Source organism: Natrix helvetica (assembly GCF_964273705.1).
Source record: "Natrix helvetica genome assembly, chromosome: 9".
Classification (NCBI taxonomy): Eukaryota; Metazoa; Chordata; class Lepidosauria; order Squamata; family Natricidae; genus Natrix; species Natrix helvetica.
In genome coordinates this window covers 1,200,001-1,218,434 of record NC_138560.1, presented here as the reverse complement: position 1 = coordinate 1,218,434, position 18,434 = coordinate 1,200,001, and the positions used below count along the sequence as shown (strand labels likewise).

The 18,434-nt window shown below is 49.2% G+C and overlaps 1 protein-coding gene across 2 annotated transcripts; it reads left to right on the top strand.

Annotated features, from left to right (window-relative positions):
- The first annotated feature begins 761 nt into the window (after window positions 1-761).
- On the top strand, window positions 762-14,410 carry CAPNS1 (calpain small subunit 1). Of its 2 annotated transcripts, XM_081962202.1 has the most exons (12): window positions 839-911; window positions 2,114-2,191; window positions 3,976-4,179; window positions 6,920-6,953; window positions 7,623-7,712; window positions 7,829-7,886; window positions 8,565-8,629; window positions 10,045-10,113; window positions 10,242-10,320; window positions 11,078-11,194; window positions 11,976-12,034; window positions 12,651-14,410. In XM_081962202.1, the coding sequence occupies exons 3-12, from the start codon at window positions 4,016-4,018 to the stop codon at window positions 12,675-12,677; spliced, it is 762 nt and encodes a 253-aa protein (XP_081818328.1). In that variant the 5' UTR covers window positions 839-911; window positions 2,114-2,191; window positions 3,976-4,015; the 3' UTR covers window positions 12,678-14,410. The 2 variants fall into 2 exon arrangements, with proteins under 2 accessions (XP_081818327.1, XP_081818328.1); XM_081962201.1 differs by lacking the exon at window positions 2,114-2,191 and having other exon boundaries at window positions 762-911.
- The last annotated feature ends 4,024 nt before the right edge of the window (window positions 14,411-18,434 follow it).

The following is an 18,434-nucleotide window of genomic DNA, read 5'->3' as shown; positions in this document are numbered from 1 at the left end:
CCGAGGGGGGCGGGGCGATGGGCGGGCGCGAGGCGGGGCGCGGAAGGAGGCCACGCCCCTCCAGGGCAGCCCCAGTCTCGTCTAAGGCGGGCTTGAAGGGCTGTGGACTCCAACTCCCAGAATCCCTCAGTCTGAGGACACCCACCTCCAAGCTCACTAGCAGGCTGGTTGGGGATTCTGGGAGTTGGAGTCCAGCCACCTTCAAGTTCATTGGGCTGCTGGCTGGGGATTCTGGGAGTCGGAGTCCACATCTTTTCAAGTTCATTGGGCTGCTGGCTGGGGATTCTGGGAGTTGGAGTCCACTCCTTTTCAAGTTCATTAGCATACTGGCTGGGGATTCTGGGAGTTGTTCCCCAGTTTGAGAAACGCTGGTTTAAGCGACCGTCTCCGTCTTTGCGGCGCTCTGCACCGGCTCAGGAGCGCTCTTGGCTTGAATTTCAGCCCTTCTGCCCCCGTCCTGCTTCTCTCCTTGATGAGTTTGCAACCATTGGTCCTTCTCCTGCTTTTCTGGTGCTTTGGAGAATAAGTTCACCCCCCCTCAAATCCCCCCCTAAAATAGCCCGTTTCTAGTTAATTCAGAATGAAAGCCGTGCATTGGCCCAAGGGCTGGTCTGCTCTTTTGCGGTTTGTTCCACGGCGCCGCTTTGCAATCCGTTTCGGGCCGAGTCTGGATCGGGCACAGCCCCCCCGGTACCCCTCCTCCGAACCCCCAGCACTGATGTGCGGAACAGCCGGCTCGAAGGCTCGGAGAAGCCTCTGGAGGGCGCCCGCTTGCAAGGCGCGGAGGCGCTAGGACCCCCCGGGCTCCCCGGCTGATCCGCAGCAGTGAGTAGTCCGGGCGTGGTAGATCCCGCAAGAGATCCACCGCCACCGGACAACTCGCCCCGAGCAGCCTTTGGCGGCCAAGCAAGGTAAGCGGGGCTGCGGAGGGGGGGAGTTGGGGGCTCGCGGGTCTTCTTTCCTCTGCGCTGGATCTCGCTGGCTTCCTGGGATCCCCTCGGCGGATCGCGGGAGGAGATCTGCTTCCTGGCCGGGCCCGCCTCTGGTCTGGCCTTCTGCGCCCCCCCCCCCTGCCGGGACCGGTTCCAGAGCGCTCCGCTCCCCGGGCTCAATGGTGGATCGCTTCTCCTCCGCCCCGCCAGAAGGGATCTCCCTCGATCCCTCCTGGCTAGATTCCTCTCGCTCTTGAGATCTCCTGGGCCGCCTTCCGCTCTTCTCTCGCGCCGCCTTATTTGGGGTAGCAAAGGACAGCCCGGAGCCTCGCACAGCTGTTGGACTTCGGGCCCCATCAGTCCCAGCCAGGGGAACTACAGAGTACCAGGCTGGGAACCCCGTTTCAGGTGTGCCCTTCTTCTACTGCCCTCCTCAGTGCTCCTCCATTTCTTCGGACTCCCCCACTCCCATCAGCCACAGCCAGTGGACGGGAGTGATGGGTGTCGTAGTTCTGTAGCTTCCAAGGGTCCACCAGGGTCCTTGCTTAGATCTACACCAGGATTGGTGGAGAGAAGATGCCTATAGCAAATGGCAGGCAGCCCCATAGAGGCCAAAGTGGGCAAACCCCCCCCCCCATTGGGATTCCCGCAGGGACCCCAAGAGTCATGAGGATGATCTGTCGCACCCCTGGCAGAGTTTGTGCATTGCTGTTCTGAGGTAGGATTGCTTGCTTGGGCTGCCATCCCAGTCTGGGTCAACCTTGCCAAGTTTTAAAGCTGTGGACTTCAACTCCCAGAATTCTCCAGCCAACAAGGGGACTTCTGGGAATAGAAGTCTCCCTGGGGAATTCTGGGAGTTAAATTCCACAGCTCGGAAAGGCCCCACACTGCCTATTATGCTTTGTTGCATAAATAAAGGGTTGGTTTGAAATAGTGTTGAAGTACACAATCTTTTTCGTGTCTTAACGTGTGAAATTCTCTTTGTTTCCGTGTTTCCCAACCTTGGCAATTTTAAGATGGGGGGACTTCAACTCCCAGAATTGGGAGTTGAAGTTCGCCCATCTTAGAGCCGCCAAGGTTGACAAACACTGGTTTATTGGGTGTCGCTTCTTGAGTGATCCTAGTTACTGAGTTTGTATTACTAAACAACTCTCAAGTAAACCAACTCTCTTTTTCTGTAGTGCACAGACAGTGCAGGTACTCCATGCTTGGATGCAACCTGCAAACCCAGGGAGCTATGTGCATTGAGTAAACTATGAGTAAGCCCTGGTTTGCAAATCCAGCTGTATGACAGGTTTATTTGTTTAGTATCTGAAGGGGATGGTTCTTTTATGTAGGGATTTTTCCCTGCCCCACCCATCGGATGGATCTTTAGCCGGCTGGGCGATCCAGGATGTGGGAAAAAGGGCTAGGAGGGAAACTGAGTCTCATGGGGAAGGGGAGCCCTCATTTTTGGGCAGATAGTCTGGTCTACCCAAGGGGAAGGAACTGGCTGGGGGATATATCTGAAGGGCACCAGCTGAGCTGGAAGGGGTCCAAGAGACCATCTAATCTGACCCCTTACTCACTCCAAAAATCCATTACAATATCATTAGGAGGAGTTAGATTTGAACAAATCTTTCCCTCTGCTAGTTAAAAAAACCCCATTCTACTTTGGTTCTAGTCCATTTGGTGCAGTTGGTTTTGTACCCTATACAGGTAGTCCTCAACTTATGACCATTATTGAGCCTGCAATTACAGCCATAAATTGACTCTAGATGAGAAGGATTATCGAATGAATGAAGCTGGTCGATAAGTGATTTGTCACATGTCCCTGGCCAATTTTGCCCCCCTTTTTTGCCATGGTCGTAAAGTGAACCTCACAGTTGTTAAGCAAAAGCTTGTTCACCAGAAGTGTTTTCCCTGGAAACAGGAAATAAAGGCTGGTCTTCATTCAACACATTGTACACTCAGTTACATGACCGCAGGAGGTAAAACAATCTAGGGTTTCCTGCTTAAGCAGGGGGTTGGACTAGAAGACCTCCAAGGCCCCTTTCAACCCTGTTATTCTATTCTGTTCTAGTATAAAATGTGGGCCAGTTTCCAAGCACCCAAAATGCAGTTCACAGGGCCGTTGGAGGGGGGGGTGTAGGCAGGTATCAGAACTTCAAATCTGGTGTGTGAGTACCTTTTGGGGAGGTTTGTCATAACTTTGAACAGTCGCTGTGCCATCGGTTGTAAGTCCAGGACCACCAATGATAGACGTGTGAAGCCAGTCTTTTTCCTCCTAAATGCAGGAGTTTTAATTGTAACTGGTTTGAGCAATTTTCCTGAAAGTGTATCCAAGAATTAAAAGTGAGACTTTGCATCTGATGCATTAAAGGAGAGAGAGAGAGAGAGATTCATTGTGGCAACTGAGTAATTCCTGTGGAGCCTTTGCACACCAAAACAGTGTTTCTCAATTTTGGCAACTTTGAGGATGTTTTTTTTTTCTGTTTAACTCTTTGGGCCAAAGAGACTCTTGTGAGTTGTGGGTCACTTCCTCCAAGAGGCATTGACTCATTTTTTTTCATCAGGAACAAGAAGAATCTTTAGTCATGAATCATCAAAATATTAAAAGATCTGAAACATTTTAAAAGCTTCCCTCCTTGTTAACAGGGGACCCTGTGCAGCCATGACTTTTCTGCTCCTTTCTTTCTGGAGTTTTCTTTTTTTGGAAAATATGATTTATTTGTAAAATTTATGAGCTGACGGTCTTGGCATACACTAGCACTTCTGGCCCTCTGTTTCCAAATGAGGCGTTTACTCTAAAAACACCATAATTTTCTATTTCTTTTTAAAAAACCACTCCCAGTTTTGCTTTGCGTGTCATTTTCTGTTTTTCTTTTCTTCAACATACAAATGCATAATTATACTGAATTAAAACACAAAGCAATTGGGCAGAAACTCCAGGTGTACTGCACCCTATTAAAACTTATGATCATTTACCGTACCTTCTCTTTCTCTCTTTCTCTCTTTCTCTCTTTGTTTTTTCTTTTTTTCCTATCTCTCTCTCTCTCAACAGGTCCCCTGCATTAAATCCTATTTCTCAGCACTTCCTGAAAATGTTCCTTGTCAAGAACTTCATTGGAGGCGGCGGAGGCGGTGGTGGAGGAAATATCAATATTGGAAATGTCATTGGAGGATTTATGGGTGGGGGCGGAGGGGGTGGGGGCGGCCAAGGAGGAGGAGCCATGAAATTTCTGGGCGGGGTCATCAGCGCCATCAGGTGAGTATGTGCTCTTTCTACATTTTTACATTTTATTTTATTCATTTTGGTTGTTGGAGACTATCCATCTCACTCACAGAGAGACTCTCTAGGAGGTGCACAAGAATAGGGAAATGTTTAGCATTATATTGTTGCACTTGTGTTTTATACCAGAATGCTAAGGATTTGGAAATGACTATTTTCTTGGTTGCGTTTGGTGAGGCAGAAATACTTTCCACACCTCCAAATTTCCTAAATCATTGTTGCCCCTTTCCTTTCGGTGATAGACTACATAGAGGTGTGGCAAGCATGGAGGCTTAGCTAAAAAAAAAAAAAAACCTTATGGTCTAGCAACTTGCATTATGAGAAGTTGCATTTCAGGTTCTTTGTGCCAAATATGAGCATCTTGACCGGCTTACCTGTATTCGATCCACACCTTCATTTAACCTTTTGTGGGAAAGTGTAAGGGGAAAATAATGGGGACCCCCTTCTAGCACAGTAAAGTTTGGGGGGCCTGAATGCAGCTCAGTTTTTTCCCCTGACAAAGGAAAGTAACTTAATAGTCACCAGATCTCCCGTCCTTTTCTCTGCATTTGGAATTAACTGCGGCTTAAGAGGGGGTGAAGAACCAGGAATGATGGATTTGGCGTTTGGGTTTGCAGACCCCTTGTCCACCACCTGGGTCACTTTGCAAACTCCCTCCCCTCCCCCCCTCTTGTCATCTTGCAGACCCCTTGATTGTCACCTGGCCCACCCCTGGTCGACCCTCTAAATCACACTCCCTGTTTATTTTGACCCCCTCTGCTTTTGACTTGGGTGCCTCCCAGGAATCAGGGCTAGGAAGGAAGCAGAGTAAATTATGCAAAGGTGCTTCCTTTTTTCTCTCCCCCCCTCCCCCGTATCAGGATCTATTGGCACAGGACGCCCTGGGCACTCCCCGTTACGAGAAACCTCTGCTGTGGGTTTTGTTTATGGGCAAACCGGTTTGTTAGCCTTCCACCATCCAGCAACCAAGAATGCTGAGTTGAAATTCAGGTCAGCATTTCCAGATGGCTGAAATCCCCAGTTGCACGAAATATTGGGGGGTGGGTGGGAGGAAAGAGAGAACAGATTGGTATTAAAAGGAGCCCTCTGGAGGGGTGGAATCTCCTTCTGCTCTTGGGGCTTGAACAGACAGCAGCAACAGAGAGGAATGCAGGGAGTTTCGGGCAGAAGAAGACCCTGGTGTGCGGGACACCCGTTTTTTCCTGAGCGCCTCTTCCCACGTGATGATTTCCTGCAAGAACTGCTGCAGTAGGAAGTGGTCTGGGCCCATCCACTGTAGTTCCTGTAGAGCAGGATTTCCTCTTGTCATTTTAAGATGGGTGGACTTCAACTCCCAGAATTCCTCGGCCAGTGAAATCCGCCCAGCTTAAAGTGGCCAAGACTGAGAAACTCTGAGTTAGAGAAACTTGTTTTTCCTCTTCCCTTCTCTTTCTATTTTCTAACTAAATGTTTGTACGGTTGTATTTCACTCTCAGTTATTGCAAAAAGCAGCATGGCTGGTTGGAAGATGGGTTTGGGGAGCAAAATCTCTTTCCGAGTGCTCAACAGTTGCACCCGCCCAGGGTTTTCCATGCAACATTTATTTATGATTTTAATCCCTCTTTTATTATTTATAAGTAACTCAGGGTGGAGAATAGACACGACACTCCTTCCCTCCTGCTGCTCTTCCTGTGGGGTGGGCTGAGAGAGAGGAACTGGCCCAAAGTCTCCCAGCTGGCTTTCATGCCTAAGGCAGGACTAGAACTCATTGCCTCCTGGTGATTGGCCCAAAGACACCCAGGTGGCTTTCATGAAGGTGGTGGGACTAGAACCTGATGCCTTCCCCACTGGGCCAAACTTTTCAAGGAACAGGGCTGAGATTTCATCTTCCATTCTGCCTCTGGCGCCTGGTCACCCCCCCTTTTTCTCTTCTGCTGAAGCCTTTTCATTAACCGGGGTTAACTCACCAGCTTGGCCACGTCTGGGGAGGCCGTCTGCAGTTTTCACTCCAGCGGATGATCTGCCTGCCCGCAGACAGGTGGCCAAGAGGGAGAAACAGAGAGAGGCTTGTGTGTTCTCACACCTTCCTTTTCCCGCCCTGCTGAATCAACGCCTGGAATTTCCCTACTGCCTTTTAGGCAAATTGTCCGTCCTCCTCCCTCCTCGGGTTGAGCAGGGAGCTTTTTGTACGGGGGGGGGGGGGCTGACTGAGTCCTTTGGGGATCGGCCATTTCTTTTGCTCTAAAGCTCTGTTCAGGTTTTTAAAAGCAAAGTTGGTGTGTGTGTGTGTTATAGTGTTGTGCCTTCCCATCACACGGACACACCTGTTACCTGAGGGCTAAGCACCTCATCCTGGATTTGGACTGCCTGGGAAGAAGAATATATCAATGACAAACGATGTTGCGCAGAGATCTTTGGACTCATGGCCCTTGTGGGAGAGCCATGAACCCTCTGCTTTTTGGTTGTGACAATTCTACCTCACAGGGTTATTGCAAAGATAAAAGGAAACGTTTAGGGATGGACACACAAAGACCAACACACCAGTGCTGTAGCAGGGGTCCTCAAACCTTTTGAGCAGGGGGACGATTTACGGCCCCTCCCTCACACTGTTGGATGGGAGGGGGAGGGGCAGCCATTCTGCACAGACTGCCTGTGTGCAAATGAGCGCCAGCAGTGCAAAGATTCCATGATTTCTCTGAAATTCTCTCTTTATTTTTCATGCCTTCCTGCCTGCCAGTGAAGCAGCCGCCCAGTATAACCCAGAGCCTCCGGTAAGTCCCCTCAGCTCTCCTTGCCTGGTTGAAGGGATCTGTCTTTATTTGACTTGGCTCCTTCCTTCCTTCCTTTCCTCCCTCCCTTTCCTTTCCTTTTCTTCCTCTTTCTTCTTTTATCTTTCTTTCCTTTCCATTTCCCTTTCTTTTCCTTTCTCTTTCCTTTTCTTCTTTCTTTTCCTCCCTCCCTTTCATTTCTTTCCATCTCCTTCCTTCCTTCTTCTCCTTTTATCTTCTTTCCCTTTCCCTTTCCTTTTCTTCTTTCCTCCCCTCCCTTCCCTTTCTTCCCTTTCCTCTTAGTGAACCCAATAAATGAGGGGGGGGTCTCTTCTATGCAGCTGCAAACTCTGCTGCCTCTTATCTTATCACCCCAGCAAGCAACATCTAGTTGAACAATCTGAGAACAAGAAGAAAATATTTTATTCAGCAAAGTGCCAAGGAAGAATGCCCACTTTCCAGCCAAGACTGGCAGGGCAAGCTACTATATTTAAACCACCAGGCAACCTTCACTTCCCCAGGCACGGATGCCATTACCTAGCTTGGCAACAAGAGGTCTGCAGGAAAACACCTGAGCTTAGAGCCTGCCCTGCCTGATCCACTGCAGCTTATTGGGGGTTTCCTGTCCTCCTCTTTTAACGGGGGCCTCTCCCATCCTTTCTCCTTCTCCAGCCCCCTCGTGGCCATTTTTCCAACGTCGAAGCCAATGAGAGCGAGGAAGTTCGGCAGTTCCGAAGACTCTTCACCCAACTGGCCGGGGATGTGAGTATAAGGGGGGGGGCTGAAGAACGGAAATTGGGGGCTCCATCATGACTTGTAAGACTGGGGAGGATGGCGGCCCCTCCCTGCTCCTTCTAAGGCAGCCCCCCCTTTTGTAGGACATGGAGGTAAGCGCAACGGAGCTGATGAACATCTTGAACAAAGTAGTGACCAGACGTAAGTAGAAAACGCCTTTTTAGGGGGCCCCCAGAGACTCAGAACTGGGGGGGTTGTCACCTATGCCCCCCCAAAAAAAACCTCTACATCAGGAGTTTCAGTTCTGAGACTGAAAGCCGACATTTCATTATCAAGCTAGGTAACATCATCAGATGCAAGAAAACCATTCAGCTCAGGAATCACCAAGAACCCTGCAATCCTCCTCTTCCTCCTCCTCCTCCTCCCCCTCCCCCTCCTCCTCCTCCTCCTCCTCTGTGCAAACTTCCCTTCCCTCTAACACTGATGATGTTACCTAGTTGGGTCGTGAAATGTCTGCAAAGAAACTCCCAAGCTCAGAGAGCACCAAGGACCCCACAATCCTCCTCCCCCTCCCTGCAAAACTCCTCCCTTCTAGCACTGATGATGTTACCTAGTTGGGTGATGGAACATCTGCATGAAAACTCCCAAGCTCAGAGAGCAGCCAGGAGCCATCAGTTTGAGCTACAAATACCCTCTTCTACTGCAGACCCCCCCTCCCCCGCCCTGTCTACAGCTGCAGGGACCAGGGAAAAAAATTACTCAAGCCCCCAAGAAAGAAAATCATAGTTGCTCCCCTGATCCCAGCCGATTCTTCTTCCCACAAGTGGGGTACCCCTGAGAGAAGCTCACAAGTCTCATTCAATTTTCTCTTTGTTTCAGATCCGGATCTGAAGACTGACGGGTTTGGGATTGACACCTGTCGTTCCATGGTGGCCGTGATGGACGTAACCTTTTGCGATTGGCCCAGTGCTAGGGGAGGGGGCTCCTTAAAAGGACTGGGCCAGTGGGTTGGGGAGACCCCCGTCTCTCTCCTTCCCTTCCGATTTCCTTCTCTTCCTCCTTTCCCTTGTGGTGTTTCCTGCAAAAAACAACAACAACAACTGCTGGGGGATTTTCACTTTTTATTGTTTTCATGTAAGATTGTTAATCTTCGTAAGACACCTGGGGTCACTGAGAGCGACCTTTGTGGCCATATAAATTCTTCAGTAAGTGAATAAATGAATTTAAGGTAGGAGGGGACCCTCTGAAGGGGTGAAATGTGGCCAAGCTGATGGGAGCCCACCCTGGACCCCTCAAGGAGGTTGATTCTCAAGTGCTGGTTCTGGAGCCCAGGAGCCCACCCTCGCCTGCTTCCTGTGCCTGGGTTCCAAACAGCATCCAAAATTAAACCAGAGGCAAAGGATTCCTCAAAGTTCCAATTGATTAAGAGACACATGTTGACACATCTGGGAAAACCCGAATCTGAAGGCTTCCCGGTTTTCCCCACCTGGTTGAAAGTTCAAGACCTTGCCCCCACACCCACAAGTCCATCCCATGGTCCAATCTCCCACTGCCATGCTGGCAGCTCCCACCCATCCAGTTCCGGTCAGGTGCAGAGGTGCAGAGACAAAGGATGACCTTGGCTTTCTAGAAAGGAATTTTGTTATGGCTACATAGCATCTAACTCCGTACAATCCCCCCCTCCCATTTTCCCACCATGGAAAAGGCATAGTAGAATAATAGAAAGTGTGGCAGGCCCAAGATCCAAAAGAAAAGATGGCTGCAGGCCTGACATCCTGCCCCCCCCCCCAAAAAAAACCCTTCCCTCTTCCCCTTGATTTTCCAGAATTCTGGGTCTCTGCCGCTCTTTGACTCAGTTTTACCCAACCTGGCACACCCATTCATGCTGAGTTTGTAATCCCGCCTTTATTATTTTTATAAATAACTCAAGGTGGTGGGCGTATCTGATACTCCTTCCTCCTCCTGTTTTCTCCATAACTACAACCCTGTGAGGTGGGCTGGGCGGGAGGGATTGGCCCAAAGACACCTAGCTGGCTTTCATGCCTGAGGTAACACTAGGTCTCCCAGTCTCCTGGTGATTGGGCCAAAGTCACCCAGCCTAAGCATGACTAGAACTCATGGCCTGCTGGTGATTGGACCAAGGTTATCCACTTGGATTTCACCCCTAAGGCAGGACTAGAACTCACCGTCTCCTGGTTTCTAGCCTGTCGCCTGTGCCCAGTTTACAACTCCGTCATTCCCAGCCACCATAGCTGTACTATGGGACAGAATCCTTGTATCTGGGGAACATTTTCTGGTCCAGAAAGTTCTCCTAGGCCCTCTCCATCCTTCAGGTTTTCCTTGACGATGCTCCTTCCAGAGCGACACCACCGGCAAGTTGGGCTTCGAGGAATTCAAGTATCTCTGGAGCAACATCAAGAAGTGGCAGGTAGCAAATTTGCTTCCCCTCCTTAGGGGGCAGCTGGGCTGTGGCCCTCGGGTCTCGCTGGCCAGAGGGCCCTGTTCACCTCCTGGCCAGGAGCTGAGCTGCATCTCCTCTTCCCTTCTCTCCCTCAGTGCATCTACAAGCAATACGACGCCGACCGATCCGGCACCATTAGCAGCAGAGAACTGCCGGGAGCCTTTGAGGCCGCAGGTGAGCAGAAGCAGGTGCCAATTCTTCCACCTGCAGGTGCCAGAAACCCAAGCCCCCCCCCACCTGATCCTTAAAATTAGAACAGAACAGAATAATGGAATGAAGGGTACAGTAGATTAGAATATAGAATACAATAGAAAAGAATATAGAGTAGAGAATAGAATAGAGAATAGAGTAGAATAGAGTAGAATAATAAAATAATAGAATAGAATAATAGAATAGAACAGAACAGAACCACAGAATTCAGAATGGAATGGAATAGAACAGAACAAGAGTTGGAGGGGACCTTGGAGGTCTTCTAGTCCAGCCCCCTGCTCAAGCAGGAGATCCTAGACCATCTCAGGCAAGTGACTTTCCAAATTGAAAAAGAAAAAACAGCTGTTTCTTGAATAGGTTTTAATTTTTTAACGGGTGACTCAATGCCCTTATCCAGAAAACCAAAACTCCAGGATAGCACACGATGGTCCTAAACTTACAACAGTTCATTCACTTAACAAATGTCTCACTTACCCACAGAAATTTTGGGCTCAATTATGGTCATAAGTCATCTCTGGAGGCTTTCAAGAAGAGAGTGGACTGCCATCTGTCAGAAATGGTGTCGGGTCTTCTGCTTGGGTGGGGGGTTGGACTAGATGACCTACAAGGTCCCTTCCAACTGTGTTCATCTGTTAAAAGTCAAAGGCTATCTATAAATAAATCCCAGCTTCTTATGCTTCCTTCTCTCTGCCTTCCTCCCCTAACCCCCATTTTTCTCCAGGTTTTCATCTCAACCAACAGCTCTACGCCATGATTGTGCGCAGGTACTCAGACGAGAGTGGGAACATGGATTTCGACAACTTCATCAGCTGTCTGGTGCGCCTGGACGCCATGTTCCGTAAGTGGCTGGGCCAGCTGTGCCCATTGGTGCCCTTGCCCTTCTCCTCTTCCTCCATGGGGCCCAAGGGGATCCCAGCTCAGATGCCACCCGTGCAGCTTCTCCCCCAACTGCGGTCTCTGCATCCTGCCCCATGGCCGGCCAGCCTCCCCCGAGACCCCCCAGCCAGGGGGTGCCAGTTAGAGGGGCTGACATAACAGCAGTGTTCCAATACTTGAAGAGCTGCCCCAAAGAAGAGGGGGTCAGCCTGTTCTCCGAAGCACCAGAGGGCAAGTCAAGAAGCGACGGATGGAAACTGATCAAGGAGAGAAGCAACCTGGAATTAAGGGGAAACTTCCTAACAGGGAGGACAATTAAACAGTCAGTGGAACTACTTGCTCCCAGAAGTTGCGGGTTCTCCATCACTGGAGGGTTTTAAGAAGTGGCTGAACTCCAAGGCCCTTTCCAACTTTGTTGTTCTAACATCATGAGTCAAAGCCTTGACACTATTAGCACCTGTGCTATAACCAGATCTGAAGGACGAGGGGTATTCTGGTATTTGAGGGGCTTCCACAAAGAAGAGGGGGGGTCAACCTGCTCTCCAAGGCACCTGAAAGCAGAATAAGAAGCAATCGATGGAAGTTAATCCATCTGGAACGAAGGAGAAATTTCCTGATAATTAGAACAGCCGTGGTCCTGCCTCTTGCGGCGACACAAGGACTCGAGACTAAGCTCACTCTTGACCCCCCCTCCCCCTTCCAGCCTAGCTGGCAGTTTCCCAACCACGGCTTTCTTGTTTTAGGGGCCTTCAAGTCTTTGGACCGAGATGGCAGTGGGCAAATCCGGGTGACTCTGAAGGAGGTGAGAAAGAGCTTTGGCTCTCGCTGGGCTCAAGCTACAGTGTGTGCGTTGCGTAAGCGTTTTCAGCAAGGGCCAAAATGTGCCAGGAGATGTCAGAGGCAGCTTTGAAGGGAAGGGCTCCAGGAAATAAGATTATGCCCTCCCCACCCCAAAGATGGTTTCTTTTTCTTTGCATAATTTAGACCAGGGGCATCCTTCCTTCCTTCCTTCCTTCCTTCCTTCCTTCCTTCCTTCCTTCCTTCCTTCCTTCTTTTTCTCTTTCCCCTTTCTGCTGCCTTTCCTCTCCCACTTCCCTTTCTTTTTTTCCTTCTCTCTGTCTCTGTCTCTGTCTTTCTTTCTTTCGCCCAGAGTCATCTTGTAGGGGAGATGGGTGGCACAGGAGTTTAATAAGTAAATCAAATAAATGAGAATGTTTTTATGCCATCGGCCCATGCAGGCTGAGGAATTCTTGGAGTTGAAGTCCACAAGTCTTCAAGTTGTCAAGTTTGGGGACTCCTGTAATAGAGGGATGCAAAGAGGAAAGAAAGGACAAGGAGGAACAAACCAGAGGACTAGAAACTTGGGGAGGATCTGGAAAGTGAAAAGTATCTCTCTTTCTCTCTTTTTTTCTGCACAGTGGCTGCAGCTCACCATGTACTCCTAAGAGCCACCAGCCATCAGCGAGAAGCCCCCCTTTCCTCAACCACCCCCAATTCTGGCCTGGAGTGATGTAGAGTTTGGTGTTACCTATCGGCAGATCCGTCTTCAGCCTGAGAAAAATCTTAAAAGAGATGCTATTCTGCGGTTGGGCTTCCTTTCCCGAAAGCCAAACAAAGAAACTTCCTGTTTTTACTCTTGTTTCGCATTGCCGTTTTTAATCCCCGTTGTAAAAGCAACTGGCTCTCTTGCTATCCCTGCTGCCTTTTCAAATCACCAGGAGGGGATGGGGGGGGGCAATGTCTCTCGAAAGAGAAAGCTCCCTTTCCCCTCCCAACCGGCTTGGAATTCGAATGTTGCCATGCAGATTTGATAGAGAGTTGTGTTTTTTTTGTAAGTTTCATTTTGTGTGATGGAGAGATCGGCTTACGGAGCACCAGTTCCTTACAAAACCAGATCCCTTGTATATTGTGGGATGAGTGTGTAGCAGATTTTGCAGATGGGGGCCAAAGTAATCTCTTTCTGGACACTGTAAGATCATCTGGACGTACAGCTGCCTTTGTAATTCTCATTTTTGCCAACCAGGAGACACAAGTTCTTGCACTACTAGGAATAGGATGAGGTCAGCTTGATGGTCCTTGCCTACCTCTTCTTGTCCCCCCACCCCCACCCCAAAAGAAACTGCTTTCCCCCTTTCAAAATCCCCAGCGCATTCTGCCTGGATATGACTTTAAAAAGCAATAATTTAACAGTTTAAGAGAACGAACACTGAAGTGACCGAAACAATCCGGATATATGACAGCTTTTCCTTTTATATTTTCTCAGGCTGCCAATAGAAGGCTCAGGATTTTCGAAGTTGGCTTTTGAATTCTATTTTTTTTTAAAGCATCTTTAATGCACAGTATGTGGCTGCACCATGCAAATTTCTCAGCAATGCACTTTTTTGTCACGTGCCAATCCTATGCATGGATTTTGAAGGTCTGTAAAGCAGGGCTGCCTAACCTTGGCAACTTTTAAGACTTATGGACTTTTAACTCCCAGAATTCCCCAGCCAGCTTTGCTTTTGGGGGTTGAGGTCCATATCCACAAGTCTTAAAAGTGGTCAAGATTGGACACGCCCAGTTTAAAGTATATGAAGGAGAGCTCCAAATCTTACGGGAAGTATTTCTAGAACTGGTTTGCTTTCAAACGTGTTGGGGTGTGTGGGAACCCCTGTCAGATTATGAAATTCTGCACATTGTGGGTTTATATATTCTGCTTCCTTCCCTTTTTTGAGGGGGGAAGAGCTGAGCAGGGGGGATTAGAGGCTCTTCCCAAAAGCGGCAAAACTTTTCCATCAATTTTTTTCTGGATTCAGCTTTTCAAAAGACCTTGAAATTGTCATGAATGCTGGTTTGTTTGCCTAAAATTAGGAAATGTGAGCGGGACTTGGGGGGGGGGTGTTAGCTTTTGCAAATAGTCCTTTTGGAAGTATCACACACACACACACCAATTCTGGCAAAAAGGTTTTGGTGGCTCAAAGAGAGAATTTGCTCAGGTGAAAAAAAGCAACAAGAATATTGTGATGAATAATTTGCAATCTCTAAATGGGGCTCTCTTTTGAACTGCTGGCAGATCGTTTTCTGTCCTGTGTCTCCCACCCCACCTCCAAAGGCCCCCCGGGTTAGAGGCTGCCTGTATGCTCAGTTTTCTATTAGCTCATTAGCAACAGGAGTAAATGTTGCATAATAATAATAAGAATCCATGTGCCTCAGTTGTCTTGTTTGCTCAGCGCCTTCTCCAGCAGCAGCGAGAAGAATCGCTTTCTTTTCATGTCCTTGCAAGGCTAGTCTGTCTCAAGCCTTAAAGCTCTATGAACGTCATGACCCAACTAGAGAATTTCATCAGGAGGAGGAGGAGGACTGTGGGGTCCTTGGTGCTCTCTGAGCTGGGTTGATTCCATGCAGACATTTTATGACCTAACTAGGGTGCTTCATCAGGATTAGGAGGGAGTGGAGTATGCAAAAGGAGAATTGTGGGGTTGTTGGTGCTGTCTGAACTTGGTGGTTTTCTTGGAAGACTTTTCATCACACAACTAGGCAACGTTATCAGGGCTAGAAGGGAGGGGGGTTTGTGGAGAGGAGGAGGAGGATTGTGGGGTCCTTGGTGTTCTCTGAGCTTGGTGGTTTCCTTGCAGACATTTCATGACCCAACTAGGGAACATCATCAGTGCTAAGAAAAAGCATCAAACTAACTGAAGAAGCTACCTTGTTGGTACACAAGAAAGCCACCAAACGCAGAGAGCACAAGCCTCACCTTTGAAGGGCCTTCTTTATCTTGCTTCTTTGGAGCACGGGGAGGGCCTGTTCTCCAGCAGGGCTCAAGCCCCCGTTTCAGTCTGCAGTCGGATTGTAAGGGGGGGCAAGGGGCCATTCGTCCTATCTTGGGCACATGGCGGTCTCCTTTGATGGATGAGGTGACTCTCCTTGACTGGGGGAAAGGGAAGGGATTTGAAAATGACCGGAGTGTGGAAGGGACTGGGAGGAGGTCTGGGGGTCTTAAGTTGTGAAATGATATATATCTGTATCTATCTATTATCTATCTATTATCTATCTATCAATCTATCTATCATGTATCTATTTGTTATTATCTATCTACCTATCATCTATCTACTATATATGTATATGTCTCTTTCTCTCTCTCCATCATGTATTTATTTGTTATTATATCTATCTATCTACCTATCATCTATCTACCATATCTATGTCTGTCTGTCTGTCTGTCTGTCTGTCTGCCTGCCTCTACCTACCTACCTACCTACCTACCTACCTACCTACCTACCTACCTATCTATCTATCATCTATCTATCTTTCTCTCTCTCTCTCTCTCTCTCTCTCTCTCTCTCTCTCTCTCTCTCTCTCTTGTTTGTCACTCATCTAGAGGCAATTTCTGGGCAGCTTACAAACATTAAAAACTGATAAAACGTTAAAATGATAAAGTAATAATAATAAACCCAATAATCGTTACAATAACAGCCGGGGAGGAGGGGGCCATGAACCACACTGGGAGGGGTTGGGAAGGGGGAGGTCTTTTAAGAGAATTCCATAGCTCCCTGCAGAGTGATGCACCTGCGTTGGGCTCCCAGGCCCCAAGACATTTCAAAGATTTTGTCTGCCTAGAATAAAATGGCCATAAAACATTGGATGAGATTTCTGCTGGGAAACCAAGAGTGTTTGAAAAGGAGTGTTCTCCTCTATCCTGCCCTTGTCTCCCTGTGTGTTTGTGCGTGTGTGTGTGTGTGTGTGTTTGTTTTTGTGTTCCACCCTGTTTGAGAACAACCTGCGAGAATAAAATATTCTCCCGGGGGATTTTTGAAACCAAGGATGAAAATGGGCTGCAGGTGACAGCCGAGGCAAGGTGCGCTTGGTGTTTTCTTGCAAAGAAAGCTCCGCACAAGCGGAGTTTTTCTTCCATCACACCGGGAGTGATCTCTTTTAGCAAGTTTCCCCACACACAAACCATCATCCACGCCTCCGGGCTTTGGTGATGGGGCTTGCCTGCAAGTGTGCCAGCTGTCTTCAGTGTCTCTTGACGCCCACTCTGTTTTCGGAGAGCTCAGTAGAAACAGGAATAAAAGTTGCATAACAAGAAATCAGCCTGGAATTTAATCTGGGTTGTCACTCAACGATGCTTCCTTGGCAGGGAATGGATCTCACCTTTGAATCTCTGTCTCTCCACATAAAGCTGGATTCCCGCAATATATTTATTATTTGCAGCCACGATGTAGGCCAGATGAGACTAACATTTGCAGCTATATGTGTGTTGTGAGTAGCCAACTACGCACTAAAAACAACCCCCCAATCAACAGTGAATTTATTCCACTGGCATCCAACAACATACGCCTCCCACTTTTTCTGAAATTAATTTAGTCCTCGTTTGTATTGCTTCCTCAAACACAGGGAACACAGCAAGGGCGAAATATTCATCTGGAGAAAAACACTCAGCTTCCCCGATTTGTCTTTGAGGCCAAACAAGCAGGTTTTGCCCAGAGATTTAAGGGTGAGCCACAGAGAGGGACGCCCCCTGGGATTTTGAACCCAATGTAACTAGTCTCACTTTCTCGAGCTGTCTTTGGACCTTGGGGATCCCACGTTGGCTCTTCTTCTGCCTTTTTTTGTGAAACGGATGAATACTGAAGAAAAGGGAGAAGACCACAGAACCGTTGGTCTGGAGTAGGGAAAAGGTTTCCTACCAACCTAGAACTAAGGAGGAATTTCCTGACGGTCAGAACAATTAACCCGTAGAACTGCTTCCCTCCAGAAATTGTGGATGGGCCATCACTGGAGGTTTTCAAGAAGAGACCAGACAGGCATTTGTCCGGAATGGCATAGGGCAGGGATGTCAAAAGTTGCTAAGGTTGGACGCCTCTGGATCTCCTGCTTGGGCAAGGGGTTAGACTACAAGACCTCCAAGGTCCCTTCCAATTCTGTTATTCTGTTTTGTCCAAATCCCCTTTTCAGATACACTGCCCTTCTCCTCCTTCTTCTGCCTTCTCTTTGGTTCCTCAGGGGGAACCAGGACCATCTTTGGCATTTGCCAAACTGGGAGTTATGAAGCTGCGGTGCCCAATTACCCAAAGATGCTGCGGTTGCCTTGGTTACCAAGACATCTGCTGGGTAACCAAGAGGTTCCAGTTGCCCCGGGTTACAGAGATGTCCAAATTGCCAGGTTACCATGTCAAAAAGCCCAGGACATATCAAAATCTTGGCCCAGCAATAAGAAGCCAGGGCCGGCCAAAGTCCACAGGCCTGCCACCCCACCCCTGACCCCCTGACCCTCTGGCTCTCCATGCCTCATGCTGGAGGAGGGGTCCCTGGGAGCTTAAAGTTCATTGTGTCAGCTGCAGAGTTGCTCAGGTGACGGCACCAAGTTGCCATCTCCATCCTCCCGGCCTCTCATCGGGTTGCCCTTGGCAACAGCATCCCCTGGAGGGAGGGAAGGAGAGGGTACCAGCTCCAGCCCTGCCCCACCCTTTCTTTTTTCCCCCACCAGGCAGCCAATGGGGAGATTCCGCCGGCTGCCTTTCAGGGTCCCTGCCCAATGGCCTCCCTCCAGAGGCGGGAGCCAGGCTGCCTTGATCTTGGATGGGAAGGCGTGGCTCCTTTCTGGATGAAGCTCAGGGTGAACTGAGAGGAGAAGAAAGGCAGTGAAGCAGGAAGAGGTACGTGGGGATGGGGGCAGCGGGGTGGGCGGGGCGGATATCCAGGTGGTGGGCTGCAGAAGGAGACCACAATGGATGGAGGGACCCTTTGCCACAAGCATCTTTGCCAATTTTCCCCAGGTGCTGAACTTGGTGTAAAGCTGATCTGGTGTTCCTGGGGTTTTCCCCTGGGGACCAACTCCAATTTGGGGGGGGGGGGGGGAGCTGCCAGATCCCTCGCAAGCCTCTTTCGGTGATGCGTCAGAGGCAGCCAACTGAGTTCTCCGACTTCTCCGGCAACCTGTTGTTTACTCCTCTCAGCAGGACCGGTTGGCAAAGTGGCAAAGGGCTCGGGGCGCTGTGATTGAAAAAGTGAATTTGCCGGGAGGGGGGGGGGATACTTGCCAAGAAAAAGAGTCAAAACCAGGGGCTCCCTGGGAAGATGAACAGTTTTCCGCCAGTCTTTTGAGCTGTGGGGCAGCCCAGCACGATCGCTTTCGGGAACCGGGGAAGTGCGTGCGTGTGTTTGTGTGTGTGTGCGCGTACGTGTGTGCAGGTTGTTTGGAGAAGCAATCACAGCCAGCC